General features: G+C 39.5%; 1 protein-coding gene across 2 annotated transcripts in view; it reads right to left on the bottom strand.

Moving 5' to 3' along the window:
• TAF1A (TATA-box binding protein associated factor, RNA polymerase I subunit A) overlaps positions 1 to 8,031 on the bottom strand; it is a 32,539-nt gene extending 24,508 nt beyond the window's left edge. The window contains exons 1-3 of one of the 2 annotated variants that reach the window (XM_040263074.1): positions 7,883 to 8,031; positions 6,360 to 6,482; positions 1,704 to 1,873 (exon numbers count right to left, since the gene is read on the bottom strand). In XM_040263074.1, coding sequence (XP_040119008.1) covers positions 1,704 to 1,873; positions 6,360 to 6,480 — 291 coding nt within the window. In that variant the 5' untranslated portion in view covers positions 6,481 to 6,482; positions 7,883 to 8,031. The remainder of the gene's footprint in view (positions 1 to 1,703; positions 1,874 to 6,359; positions 6,483 to 7,882) is intronic. The other variant, XM_040263075.1, reaches the window with a different exon arrangement.
• Between the last annotated feature and the right edge of the window lie 7,115 nt (positions 8,032 to 15,146).

Below are 15,146 nucleotides of genomic sequence, written 5' to 3'. Positions count from 1 at the left end.
TACATGAATGTTCACAGTAGCATTATTCACAGTAACAGAAAGAAAAACTACTCAAACTTCTAGAAACTGATGTGTCAGTTTCTTCTCATCAAATGAGATAAAGCCTTACACTGGAATATTATTTTGCAATGAAAATCAGTGAAGAACTAATATGCCACAATATGGTATATGGGCCTTGAACACATTATGTTCAGTAAAAGAATTCATTCATAAAAAGCCATATATTATATGATTCTACTTATTTGAAATGTCCAAAATAAAAAGTCGATTAATGGTTGCCAAGGGTTAGGGTCTGGAAAAGAGGGACTACAAGTGGTTACAGTGTTTCTCTTGAGGGGGCAACAAAAAATGTTCTAAATTTAGATTGTGGTGACAGTTGTATATCTCTTGGGAATACATGAAAACACACTGAATTGTTCAATTTAAATGGGCGAACTGTATGGTGTTTAATGTATCTCAATAAGGCTATTTTTTTTTTTTAAAGGCTCAGTCTGGTTATTATGCTGAAAATACATTGGGAGGCAGAGGAGGGTAAGCAGTGATTTAAGTGAGGTGATGGGAGTTTGAGTCACAGAAGCAGCAAAAACGATGTGGTGAGAAGTACTCAAGACTGCAGGGAACAGGTTTTCAAAGGAGAGCCAACAGAATTTTCTGATGGTTTGGATATGAAGTGCAAAAGAAAAAAAAAAAACTCCAAATTGGGCCTCAAAATTAGATTAAGGGAACCGTGATCTGAGATAAGGAAAATTAGGCTGGACAAGAAATATCAGAAGAAACAGTTTATATTTGCTAGTATGATACGATATATCGTACTAGCTGGTATTAGACACTAAGAGGTGAGGTTGAACAGAATGTTGGGTACAGCGATCTGACTTGACAGATGTCAGAGCCACAGATACACAATGGGGGATCACGAGCATACAGACTGAATGAAAGGCTATGAAACTGAATGAGACCAAGAGAGTTCAGATAACAATAACACCTGAAGATTGGAGTTCTCAAGGACTCCCACGTCAGAAGGCCAAGGAGACGAAGAGCAATCAGAAAAGGAAACCGAGGAAGGGCCAATGCGGTAGGCTGAGAGTGCAGAGTCCTGGGAGCCAGACAAAGAATTCTGTTTGTTTCTTCATCACACAGAAGGGAATGACCTGGTATGCTTAATATTGGTAACAATCAAGTTAGATGAGTACTGAAAATCAGCCACTGGATTCAGCAAAGTGGATACCACTACTGACCCTGACAAGGCAATTTGGTAGAAATAATGATTTGTGGGGGAGTCTAACTGAAGAGGGTTTGGAACAAATAGATATATAAACTCTTCCCAGGAGTTTTGCTGAAAGGCAGAGTGGAGAAATGAGTACAGCTTGTAGAAGAAGTAGAAGGCAAGAGATGATATTAAGTGGGAGAGAGAATGGCATGTTTCCATGAAGATGGGAACCATCCTATAGAAAGGGGACCATAAGGACATGGGGAAAGATGGAAGAGTTACTTAAATGAATGAATAAATATTTGGGAATCTGAGAGTTCAGAGTTAAAGTATTTTTCATCTCCTTAAAATGATAATAGAAAAATGAAGTATGAAAAAAAAATGTCTCGGTACAAACTCAATTTGAGATCTTGCAAAAGCTGTTCTGGGTGGAGTTCAAGAGGTAGAAACTCCCAGGATTCTGTGCTATCTTCCAGGGGACCCACACTTTACTTACCTCGGGTGCACCCTGCCTTTTGTTGCTATCTGTATCTTCCAAAACCTGAAGGTAACTGTGCATGTATTCTGCAGCTCGCTGCCACTGGTGCTTCAGCAGAGCTTCTTGGATAAAACTTAAACAAGCGCTTGTTGTCTGAGCAAAATCCTTCTCCGGTTTTCCTCCAGAGGCTATAAAGGTTAAAGAGGAAAGTCTTGAGCCAGTGACCTCAAATCAACAATTCAAGAATCTTACTTCTGATAAGGACAGTTTTAACAAGTAGGTATTACTTAACCCAAACCATCCCTAATACCAAAGCTAGCTTCACTTGAAACCAACTCTTCCACATCATTTTAACTAGCTGTGGCAAATGAAAAAAAAAATTGTATTTAAGAGATGTCTAATTTGATGTTCTTGGGCTACCAAGGTCACCAGTTCCTTCAAATCTGATTCAACTATCCTTGCACCCTTGCACTAAACAGTCTGGGAAGAATATCTCAAAGAGGGACCCCAGTGCAAAATACCAAGTATTCAGAATGGGTGAAAATCATCAGGGTCATCCTAAGAAAGCGCTGTTTTTTTCCCTACCTATGTTCTGAAAACACCAAGAGGTGCACTTTTATTTTTCATGGACCGAGTTCCCAGTAACTCAAAGCTAGTAAATGCATATGAAATTATAAAATTTTGACATTAGTATTTGTATCTCTAAAATACTGACAATCCTCATGTTAAGAATATTAGGGTTAGGACTTTTCTAGCAGTCCACTGATTAAGACCTCACACTTCCAATGCAGGGGGCATGGGTTCAATCCCTGATTGGGCAACTAAGATCCCATGTGCCTCAGCCAAAAAAACTGTTTAATGATGAAAAAAAAAGAAATTTGGGCTTACTTACAACTTCATCTATGACAACAAGCTGCATATTGCCACCTCTTCCTCCCTTTGCACATCACTAAATACTCCTATGGGCCAGAAGTTTTCCAGTTGGGGTGCCCTCACCCCTGAGAATGTGCTTAGTCACTCAGATGTATCTGACTCTTTGTGACCCCATGGGCTGCAGCCTGCCAGGCTCCTCTGTCCATGGGGATTCTGCAGGAAAGAATACTGGAGTGGGTTGCCATGCCGTTCTCTAGGGGATCTTCCCAATCCAGGGATCGAACCCAGGTCTCCCACACTGCAGAGGATTCTTTACTGTCTGGGCCACCAGGGAAGATCCCACCCCTGGGAATACACAGAGATTAATAAGTATCATGCAAAAATAGCTTTATAGCAATCAACGTGCACATCTTCAACTTTCTCACATACTCTTTCCTAAAATTGATCTTCTAGAAAGCTGTGCATATAGACAAGGCTTCATCATCAAAATAATTCTGATATTACCTTAAGGTGAAAATACAAGTGTTTAGTGTTGAGAAAATGAACGACTCTAACATCCATTTGCAAGTCAGGTGATTTCTAGTTCTTTGCTTATCAAAAGTGTAGAAGAATCTAATAATTTTTTAGAACACTATGTAATTTTTTCACAAGTAAGTGAGGAGGAGTCAAAGACCTGATACATTGCTAAAATTAAACGCCATCCACTGCCAACTACTTACTAAAGTGAGTAAAGTTTCTCAGAATTTCTACCAATTAAAACCAAACACAGGGGCTTCCCTGGTGGCTCAGTGGTAAAGAATCTGCCTGACAATGCAGGAAACATGCGTTTGACCCCTGGTCCGGGAAGATCCCACAGTCTGTGGAGCAACTAAGCCTGTGAACCACAATTTTTGAGCTTGTGGTCTAGAGCCCAGGAGCCACAAGAGAAGCCACCTGCAACAAGAAGTCTGCTGACCCCCAAAGAGAAAAGACTACGAAGCAATGAAAACCCAGCACTGTCAAAAGTAAATTAAGGAAACAAAATTATTTTAAAATATACAATAGAATTAAAGTTAAATTTTTTCTCATTCTAGAAATACATAATATTCATCCACAGATATAAGAATTGGAAAAAAAGTGATATCCTTATCCATTTTATTGAGATAAATAACCAATAAAAATTAACATTTAACACTTAAAATTTAACAAAAAAAGTAATACATTATTTTAATCAGCTGTGTAAAAAACTAATTATAATAATGTCTCAATCCAGAAGAAATTTTAATAGTTAAAAACTTCACAGGATATTAGCAAAAATTAAATGTGGATGCATACTTTATGGAAGAATAAAGGAACAATATAAAATTTCCATCTATTAAACACTTTTTCATAAACACAAAATGGATGACAAAAGATATCCCATTCCTAAACTATTTAGACTCTACCAATTATTTTTTTAATTTATGGCCGCTCTACACAGCATGTGGGATCCTAGGATTCTCCACCAAGGATTGAACCTGCATCCCTGAAGTAGAAGTATGGAGTCTTAACCACTGGACCCAGGAATTCTCACCAAATACGTTTAAGTCATAAATTAATCTCATTTGAAAGTGCCAATATATGCTGAAAATCTTGCCTTTTGGAACTACCAAACTTATGATGCAATTTTTAGATGACACATTAAAATAGTGCAAGATAGTACCTAATTTTTTAGGGGAAAAAAAAGGTAGACTTTCTTTTGACTAGTGCTTCTCCAACTTTTTAAATGTATATACAAATCACCCAGGGATCCAGACGTAGTCCTAATACCACCAGAGAGCTTATTAGAAATCCAGAATAGTATGCCCTGCCCACCTCTCTGAATTAGAAGCTGCATTTAACAGGATCTATGGCCAAGTTCCTAGGATATCAGTAGCAACACCAGGCAGCTAAGCCAAGAAACTGACAAAATGCCTCTTCCTAAAAACCTCATTTATTCACCTAAAGGAAAACTGATCTCAGGCCAAACTCCCTTCTGTTATACCTCTTAAGTTTTCACAGCTCAGACTGGAAATCGACTTTAGACGAGGATACAAAAGTCCTTGGGCAATGCCCCTCCTATCTTACACCTGAGCCTAATTATCTCAGGAATAGCTCAAAGAATAGCATTCTTTGTAAGCAAAACATAATGTTATTTGTCGCTGATAAACTTGAAGAATAACTGTCAAGGAAAATATATCTGATGGAATGAGAACTGGTGTCATCAACCTAATTTCTAATTCCCTTGAGAGAACCTAGAAACTCATCAGCCTGTCAACAAGTATTTTTTGAGCACTGCCATGGTCAAGCACTAGTCTAGGTACTCACCATAGAGCTTTATTCCAAATTGGTGCCCACCTTCAAAGTTTTTATTCTGGGGGACACACCATTCAAAACACCCAAAGAAATTTAAAAGAATAAAAAGTAAATAATTGTAAGGCAACTAGGTTTTCCTATTGTGGTTAATTACCAATAACACATCAATATTATCTGCAACTATATTCTCATTGCAGACAGAAAGCAGTAATATTTGGGGTTTAACAGGCTATCCATAAAAGATGAAACATTTTTAAGTATGTAAATTCTGGTCTTAAACCTACTTGCTTATGGACTGACTCAAGCTCTCCATAGAACACTTGACAGACACATGCCCAGGTATGCAGTACCTAGCAGAAACTAGATTACTATTAATAGCTCTCTACAAGGGGCAAGAAACACCCTCTCTAAAGTTCCATTCTTTGAAACCTGACTCAAAGCATGTATATTAATCCAGTAAAAATAAAATGAGGAAAGAGGCAATAAATTATTACATTTTCAACACTCACTATGCGCAAGGCTCTATGCTAGGCACTTTTTCCTCTTTTTAAATATATGTGTCTCAAAGCAGGTTTTGAGATCAGATAGGCCTGGGTTTGACTCCTGATACCAGCATTTAGAATTTTAACTTCTTTGAAATTAAGTTCCCTCATCTGTAAAATGCCTGGTACATATATTTACTGAGAATTAATTTACTGAGATAATTAAATAGATAATATTCAGGTTAAAAAATAAAGAAATAAGAGTTAAATTCTAGGAGCCAGGGACTCACAGTCAAGGGGAAAGAAAGCTAGGCTAAGAAAGATATACTTGTGAGCAATTAGAAAAGTGCTAGTTCATGATAACATAAAGATAACTGATTTTTTAAAATATATTCTGATAAGGTATTATCCCATAGAATAACTTATTTCTACATTAGAGGAACAAAGAAAAAAATAGTCTTTTCTTGAAATCTACTACAGATCAATTCTACTTGGGCTTACTATTACTGTTAAGTCACTTCAGTCGTGTCCGACTCTGTGCAACCCCATAGATGGCAGCCCACCAGGCTCCTCTGTCCATGGGATTCTCCAGGCAAGAGCACGGAGTGGGGTGCCATTGCCTTCTCCACTATTAGGGCTTATTTCAATGCAATTCAACAGAAATTTCTGATATGTATTCCTCAATAGCAGAGATCTTATCTTCTTCAACAAATCTGTCCCCTATATTAAGCCAATCCAGGGATATAGTAAAATGCTCAGTAAAAGTTACTGGAAGAAAAAAAAAAGTGTATCTACCACAATACAGACTGTTATTAATTCAAAGAATTCTAAGAGAAAAAAAGAATCTATTTTTTTCATGTTTCTTTTTTATTAACTGCCTTAAAAAAATCCTCATATATTATTATCTTGAAAATTAAACCAGCCTGGGTATCCAATTTTGTATCCATATTGAATCTTATCATCTACTTGCATTAAAGCTGAAATGGTTATATGTTATTTTACTTACCTATGGACTCTATATGCTTCTGGAGCCAAGGGAAACACATTCCTGAACTAGAGCGCACACACGGTTCCCCCTGTTCATCCTCTGTCGTGGGTCTTATCAATTCTTCACTGAAATCACTCATATCTATTCCAAACTGAAAATATCAGTTACTTTCTGTACATCTTAATCCACAGGTTTCTGAGTTATACAGAAAGACAGCCACTTTTATCTAATAAATACCAATGATCAACAAAATTAACTGCACCTGGTAGTTCCTTTCAAGAAATTAATTTAATTATGTCAGCAGCCAAAATGAATGACCCATTTAGAAACTATTGACTACTTCAAATACTACTATATTTCAAGAAGATACAAGAATAGATAAGATACTCTTTAATTTAAAAAAAAAATACTAATCCAGAGGAAGAAACATATAAATGACATATGAGGTAAAGGTGAGTGCTCAGTCGTGTCCAACTCTTTGGGCCCCCTAGGGATACAGCCTGCCAGGCTCCTCTGTCCATGGGATTTTCCAGGCAAGAATACTAGAGTGGGTTGCCATTTCCTACTCCAGGACATCTTCTTGACTCAGGGATCAAACCTGCATCTCTTTTATCTCCTGCAATAGCAAGGCAAAGTCTTTACCGTTGAGCCACCGGGGAAGCACAAATGATGTATAATAAGACAATATGAGAAATACAATAACAACAGTAGTAATTATCATTCTCATTGAGTCCTCTCTATACACCAAGCCTACAAAGTATCTAATTTAATCCTTACAGAAATCTGGAGGTGAGTACTGTTATGTTCTTCCATTTGCATGTTGAAAAAACTGAAGGGCTCAGTGAAACTATGTAACCTGGACCAATGTCACAAAAAAGTGAGGACAATATTCTGGGAACTAGAATGTGTTCCCAAACACAACTGACATGAACAGAGTTTGGGGTGTTCGTGGAAGAGGGAGGAAGAAAGCAGATGGCAGGAAAAGAATCTACAAAAACAGCTTTGTGCCAAGCTGAGTTTAGACTCAATCCTCAAGATACTCAGGACTCCTCTCCCTCCTTCCACATATCCAATGTAGGTCCTGCTGGTACTACCTGCTAGTACTTCTCCCATCTTCGCCAAGCTCCGCAAACCTACACCACTCCCCCAGCTCGGGACTCCTTCAGACTGTGTCTGGATTACTGCATTAGCTTTCCAACTAGTAATCTTGCCTCAAATTTGGCTTCTCCACATCACCAACCGAACAAACCTTTCAAAATCAGATTAAAAGCATGTGTTTGAAATAACATGAGTTTTGAACCCGACTCACACGTTATTTTAGAGTGCTTCCAGAAGAAGCTCTCCCAACCCAAATCCTAAAGCCATTTAGGCGTCGTGTAGTTGTCACCGTAACCAAAGCTGCTCCACCCCTTCAGCCCTGCCCGCGGAACGCGTTACAGAGTAAAAGAGAAAATATAAGAACACTGGTAAAGCCTAAGGTAGGCCTTCCTCTTCCACGTGAACGCAGGCAATAAGAGATGGACGACAACCGCGGGACTTACCTGCCTGAAGCCAGAATTTTTCTGTGATACCAAACTCAGTCTCCTGACTCCGGACCAGCGGGAGGAAACCCTCACACAACGTGAAACAAGCAAGTTTCGAGAACAAGCTTGCAAAACGGGACTCCTGCGCTCTGGAGACGCGCAGACGCAGCCCCGCCCCTAACTCTCGATTGGGCAGTGGAGGAGCCTCGACCCCGGAAATAACCCGGAAGTGGCGGTGGATTGCTGCCTTGCCCTTGCAGCTTAGTTTGTCTCCGCGGGAAAAGTGAGAGACTTTAATTGCAAAAGAAGATTAACGCACGGGGAGGCCGGCTGGATAAGGGTAACAGTCAAAAAAAGCAGAACGTCACTTTATCCGAGTAGTTCCCCATACGACGACCTTTCAGATACTGCTGGGCTTGCGGGTGCGCGCAGCCAGCCTCGGAGGCGTGGCTCGTGGCCCTGACAAGATAAATCTGCATAGCCTTTTAATCGGAGAAGGCAATGCCAACCCACTGCAGTACTCTTGCCTGGCAAATCCCATGGACGGAGGAGCCTGGTGGGCTGCAGTCCATGGTGTCGCTAGGAATCGGACACGACTGAGCGACTTCACTTCTACTTTTCTCTTTCATGCACTGGAGAAGGAAATGGCAACCCACTCCAGTGTTCTTGCCTGGAGAATCCCAGGGACGGGGGAGTCTGGTGGGCTGCCGTCTCTGGGGTCGCACAGAGTCGGACACGACTGAAGCGACTTAGCAACAGCAGCCTTTTAATTGCGTCCTTGAAATTTTGTTTTCTTTTATTTAAGGTTTAGCTTTGAATTGAAATGACTGACTGCTCCCCCCAAATTTAGGGGAGAATATCTTTTCCTCTCAGCGAGGGTGGTTCTGTGCACCCGTCTGGAGTCACTTTTCATGACGAGTGTTAATGAACTTACTAAGAAATAAGTGTTGAAAGTAAGTTTCTAATATAAAGATTTGGTTTGGCTACATTTCTTCCCTTGCTGTGAGATGTAATTTCACCCAAACCAATCTAAAATGGGTTTTACCTGGCTAGAAATTCATGCTTCCACAAAAATGGGGAAGAAATTTTTGACAACTTAAAGTTACCAGTCAACTCAAAGCAACAGTAGACAAAAGAGAGAAAGTTAATAACATATCTTTCTTTTTTTCTCTGACAGACTACCAGATTATTTCCATTATTAGCTACACAAGTTGAAGAAACATATTTGCTGAAAGTAAGTCAATAATGAGAGACAGAATGAATCAGGAGCTATTCTCTCTGTGTCAGTTTTCTGTGGGAAAGTAGGCTAGAGATGGAAGTTTCCACAAAACCAGCTGCCTGGTGAGCACTTCCTCTAAGCGCTGGAAACATCAGGGCACTCAAAAGGGGTCAAATCAGCTGGAAAACATGCAACAAAACTGCATGATTTAGAGGGCTTGACATGGAATCTTAGTTCTCTGACCAAGAATTGAACCTGGGCCGTGGCAAGTAAAAGCACCGAGTCCTAACCACTGGACCACCAGTGAATTCCCACTTAATTATTATCCAAATAATTTTACCTACTGCCTGTCAGCCTACATTTACCTAAGTCTGAGTTGATAAATATGTTCTTTTGTTAAGAATAAAGGGGGAAATTCCTTTACAATATTCCCAATAATTTAAATATATCTATAATTTGACTCCCAATACAAAGGGAAAAAAAAATTCAGTTTTAAATTCAGGATAAGATAGTACAGAAGAGGAAACAAATGTGGGAGTGTGGCAGCAGAACAATATAAGACCCCTCTCAGAGAAGGGTAATACAAATTCAGACGTGTAATATATCTACTAAGGTAGTATTCGCTTCAGTGATATATATAGGGCTTCCCAGGTGGCTCCGTGATAAAAAACCTGCTTGCAATGCAGGAGACTTGGAAGAGACATGGATTTGATTGCAGGGTCAGGAAGATCCCCTGGAGAAGAAAGTGGCAACACACTCCAGTATTCTTGCCTGGGAAATCCCATGGACAGAGGAGCTGGTAGGCTATAGCCCATGGGGTCTCAATAGAGTTGGATACAACTTTGCAACTAAACAACAAGATATATTTTTTTTCTTAGATTGATATTATAAATTTTTAATTTTACAGCTAAGAAAAACTTCTATATGTTTTTTTCTTAGATTGATATTATAGTTTTTTTTTTATTTTACAGCTAAGAGAAACTATGAAATACAGAATTTTCACAACCACAGGTGCTTTATTAACTGGTCAGATTTTAGAAAAAGTTACAAGCAATGCTTCTCGACTGAGACATTAGTACCATTTCTACCAAAAGGAGTTTGGAAATTACTGTGTATGAACTGTAACAAGTCTGCTGTGGTTGTATGTTTCATCAAGACCATATTTTCTCCCTCTCAGTTCTCAGTGTCTCCTTCCAGGAGGCACTTTTGACCTCACAAGCACAATTTGGAGAGAGTTATAACCCTCCATGCTATCTTTTAGTAACAAAGGAGCAGTTTCCAGGGTGAAAGTGAAAGTGAAATTGCTCAGCCGTGACTCTGCGACCCCATGGACTGGGGCCTACCAGGGTCCTTCTTCATGGGATTCTCTAGGCAAGAGTACTGGAGTGGGTTGCCATTTCCTTCTCTAAGGGATCTTCCCTGATCCAGGGATTGAACCCAGGTCTCCCACATTCCAGGCAGATGCTTTAACCTCTGAGCCACCAGGGAAGCCCTGTGTAGGTACTATCAAAAAGTGTCCCCTCTGTGACAAAGTCATTGATTTGCTGAAACTCTTCCCTGGTGGCTCAGACAGTAAAGCATCTGCCTACAATGTGGGAAACCCGGGTTCGATCCCTGGGTCGGGAAGATCCTCTGGAGAAGGAAATGGCAACCCACTCCAGTATTCTTGCCTGGAGAATCCCATGGAGGGATAGCATGGTAGGCCACAGTCCGTGGGGTCACAAAGAGTCAAACACAACTGAGCGACTTCACTTTCTTGTATCATCAACCATCCCTATTGGCTGTAAGAGCCTGAGATTCTGCTGTTTATTTAAACAACATAAATGGACAACATTATAATATATTATCCCATTTATTCGTATAGAAACATTATGAGGTTTTACCATGAGCCACAGTGTTGTAGACAAGAACTCTTAAGACTCAAAAAAGTTAGCACCTTGCCTAGGGTCATACAGTTAAACTTCTGATAACCTATTTTAATGCTTTTGACTCCATTCTCTGTGTCTGCTAATTGTCCCAGTAAGGAAGTAATCCCTATCTGAAAACTGTAAATAGATAAAGCCAAACAGTCTACACTGTGGAAATTGTGTTGTACAGGCCTCACCCTGGTATTTGTTCAAAGCACCAAATATTTGACTTCTATGAAAATAGTGCCAAAGTAAATTAGGCAGACCCAGAAACAGGAACTTCTATATAAGCCTATAGTCTCTTGGCAATTTTATGTGTTTGAGTTTCTTTCTTTGTTCAGTAGAAATGGTAATAATATTTGTCAGGACTAGACAAATAGTACATGCTGATAGAAGACCTTGCCTGTATATGACTCACTCCCAGGAGAATATACCCTTTGACAGGACTTTGACGTGGCTTTTTAATTGTAGGAAAATAATTTAACTCTACTGGCTGTTCCCATTGCAAATCTTCAATTCTCTTTGGCTTTAATACAGGATACTGCTTAAATTCCATTTCAGTTATATGATCCATTTGCTTAAAGTCTGATAGCTTTCTGTTTTTTACTCTAAATCTAAATTATTGTGCTTGATTAATAATCTTTTATAATCTGATTTACTCTCACCACCCAGATTATCTCCCACTACTCTTGTTTTAAGATTTTTTATTGAAGTATAGCTGATCTACAATGCTGTGTTAGTTTCAGATGTACAGCAAAATGATTCAGTAATACGTATACATATATCCACTCTTTTAGATTCTTTTCTCACATAGACCATTACAGAGTATTGAGTGGAGTTTCCTGTGCTCTACAGTATGTCCTTATTAGTTACCTATTTTATGTATAGAGGTGTGTATATGTCAATCCCACTACTTTTTAATAGGATCATTTCAATCCAGTAGTTTAGGGCTCATCACTGTCCTCTTTTCTCCTATGCTTCTTTGTGCCCATCTCTACCCTCCCTGCTCTATCACCAAGCAACCACTGTCATAGGTTAGTCTGAATTGTCTAGAATTTTATATAAATGCAGTTTTACAATGTGTATTATTTTTTGGATCAGGGTTATTTCACTCAGAATCTCCTTGTTGTTGCTAGTATCTATAGTTCCTAATTATTGCTGAGCAATATTCTAAACTTTCACATCTATTTACCTGTGAAAGGACAGCTGGGTTTTTGTTTGTTTGTTTTTGTTTTCACTGTTACCAGTGAAGCCACCGTGAACATTTGTGAACAAGTCTTGGTGTGGATGTATATGTTTATTTCTCTTGAGTGAATACCCAGGAGTGGAAGACTGTATTTGTATGATAGGCATAATTTTTAAAGAAATTTCCAAACTGTTTTCCAAAGGGGTTGAATCATTTTAAATTAGAACCAGCAATGTTATGAGAGATCCAATTATCCTCATCCTTGGCAGCATTTATTATGATCAATCTTTTTAATTTTAGCCATCTAGTGGATGTGCAGTAATATCTCATTATGGTTTTAATTTGCAGTTCCCTAATGACTCATGAGACTCTTCCCCGGTGGCTCAGACGGTAAAGTGTCCGCCTACAATGCGGGAAACCCAGGTTCGATCTCTGGGTCGGGAATATCCTCTGGAGAAGGAAATGGCAACCCACTCCAGTACTCTTGCCTGGAAAATCCCATGGACGGAGAGCGTGGTAGGCTACCATCCATGGGGTTACAAAGAGTCAGACACAACTGAGCGACTTCACTTTAATGACTAATAGGGCTTCCCAGGTGGTGTAGTTGGTAAGGAATTGGCCCACCAATGGAGGAGCTACAGGTTCGATCCTGGGGTCGGGAAGACAGCCTGGAGAAGGAAATGAGAACCTCTTCCGGCATTCTTGCCTGGAAAATTCCATGGACACAGGAACCTGCAGGCTTAGACACAACTGAAACTGCCTACTGAACACAATGACTGATGATACTAAGTATCTTTTCTTCTACATATTTGCCACATTTGTGTCTTGTTTAGTAAGGTATCTGTTCAAATCTTTGACCCACTTTTTTCAAATTGGGTTGTTTTTATTGTTACTAATGTTATAATATTTATATATTCTAGATATAAGTTCTCTGTTGAATACATGATACATGCTTTGCAAATATTTTCTCCCAGTCTGTGTGGTTTACCTTTCCATTTTTAATAACAGAGAATGTATTAACAGAAATGAGAGCAAATGTTTTTATTTTTCTAAAGCCCATATTAATTTATTGATTTTAGAGTTTATGGGTTTTGTGTGTATTTTTTCAGTCTTAGTAAACCCAAGGTCGCAAACATTTTCTCCTATAGTCTCTTCAAGAAGTTGTTCCTACATTTAGGTCAGTGATCTATTTCCAATCAGTTTTTGTATATGGTATGTAGTAAGGGTTGAGATTGATTGGTTTTTTTAACCAATGGCTATTCAATTGTTCCAGCACCATTTATTGTAAAGATTAACATTTTCCCACTGAACTGCCTTGCCATGTTTGTTGAAAATCAATTGCCTCTGTATGTGTGGGTTTATTTCTAGAATATTCTGTGCTGTGGACCTATGTGGTCTGCTTATAGGATCATCGAAAAAGCAAGAGAGTTCCAGAAAAACATCTATTTCTGCTTTATTGACTATGCCAAAGCCTTTAATTGTGTGGATCACAATTAACTGTGGAAAATTCTGAAAGAGATAGGAATACCAGACCACCTGACCTACCTCTTGAGAAACCTGTATGCAGGTCAGGAAGCAACAGTTAGAACTGGACATGGAACAACAGACTGGTTCCAAACAGGAAAAGGAGTGTGTCAAGGCTGTATATTGTCACTCTGCTTATTTAACTTATATGCAGAGTACATCATGAGAAACGCTGGGCTGGAAGAAGCACAAGCTGGAATCAAGATTGCCAGGAGAAATATCAATAACCTCAGATATGCAGATGACACCACCCTTATGGCAGAAAGTGAAGAAGCACTAAAGAGCTTCTTGATGAAAGTGAAAGAGGAGAATGAAAAAGTTGGCTTAGAGCTCAACATTCAGAAAACGAAGATCATGGCATCTGGTCTCATCACTTCATGGGAAATAGATGGGGAAACAGTGGAAACAGTGTCAGACTTTATTTTGGGGGGCTCCAAGATCACTGCAGATGGTGATTGCAGCCATGAAATTAAAAGACGCTTACTCCTTGGAAGGAAAGTTATGACCAACCTAGACAGCATATTGAAAAGCAGAGGCATTACTTTGTCGACAAAGGTCCATCTTGTCAAGGCTATGGTTTTTCCAGTGGTCATGTATGGATGTGAGAGTTGGACTATAAAGAAAGCTGAGTGCTGAAGAACTGATGCTTTTGAACTGTGGTGTTGGAGAAGACTCTTGAGAGTCTCTCGGACTGCAAGGAGATTCAACCAGTCCATCCTAAAGGAGATCAATCCTGGGTGTTCATTGGAAGGACTGATGTTGAAGCTAAAACTCCAATACTTTGGCCAGCTGATGTGAAGAGCTGACTCATTTGAAAAGCCCCTGATGTTGGGAAAGATTGAAGGCAGGAGGAGAAGGGGACGAGAGAGGATGAGACGGTTAGATGGTATCACCGACTCAATGGACATGAGTTTGGGTAAACACCGGAAGTTGGTCATGGACAGGGAGGCCTGGCGTGCTGCGGTTCTTGGGGTCACAAAGAGTCGGACACAGCTGAGCGACTACTGAACTGAGCTAAACCAGTATCACATTATTATAATTAATGTAACTACAATAAGTCTTTAAAAAGTTGGTGTAACTTCTCAGCTTTCTCTTTTGCAAGGTTAGTCTATGTCCTTTGTGTGCTTGCATGCTAAGTCACTTAAGTTGTGTCTGACTCTTTGCAACCCTATGAACTATAGCCTGCCATGCTCCTCTGTCCATGGGATTCTTCAGGCAAGATTACTGGAGTGGGTTGCCATGCCCATCTCCAAGGGATCTTTCTGACCCTGGGATCTAACTCTCATGTCCTGTGTCTCCTACATTTGCAGGCAGGTTCTTTACCACTAGTACCACCCAGGAAGCCCATATCCTTTGCATTTCCACATAAATCTTAAAATTAGCTCATTGATTTCTACAAAGAAACCTGCTGGGATTTTGATTAGAATTTCATTAAATTCATAGATC

Source organism: Oryx dammah, unplaced genomic scaffold, assembly GCF_014754425.2.
Source record: "Oryx dammah isolate SB20612 unplaced genomic scaffold, SCBI_Odam_1.1 HiC_scaffold_21, whole genome shotgun sequence".
NCBI classification, from domain to species: domain Eukaryota; kingdom Metazoa; phylum Chordata; class Mammalia; order Artiodactyla; family Bovidae; genus Oryx; species Oryx dammah.
Note: the sequence above shows the minus strand (reverse complement) of the source record. Positions and strands in the feature narration are given on the sequence as shown.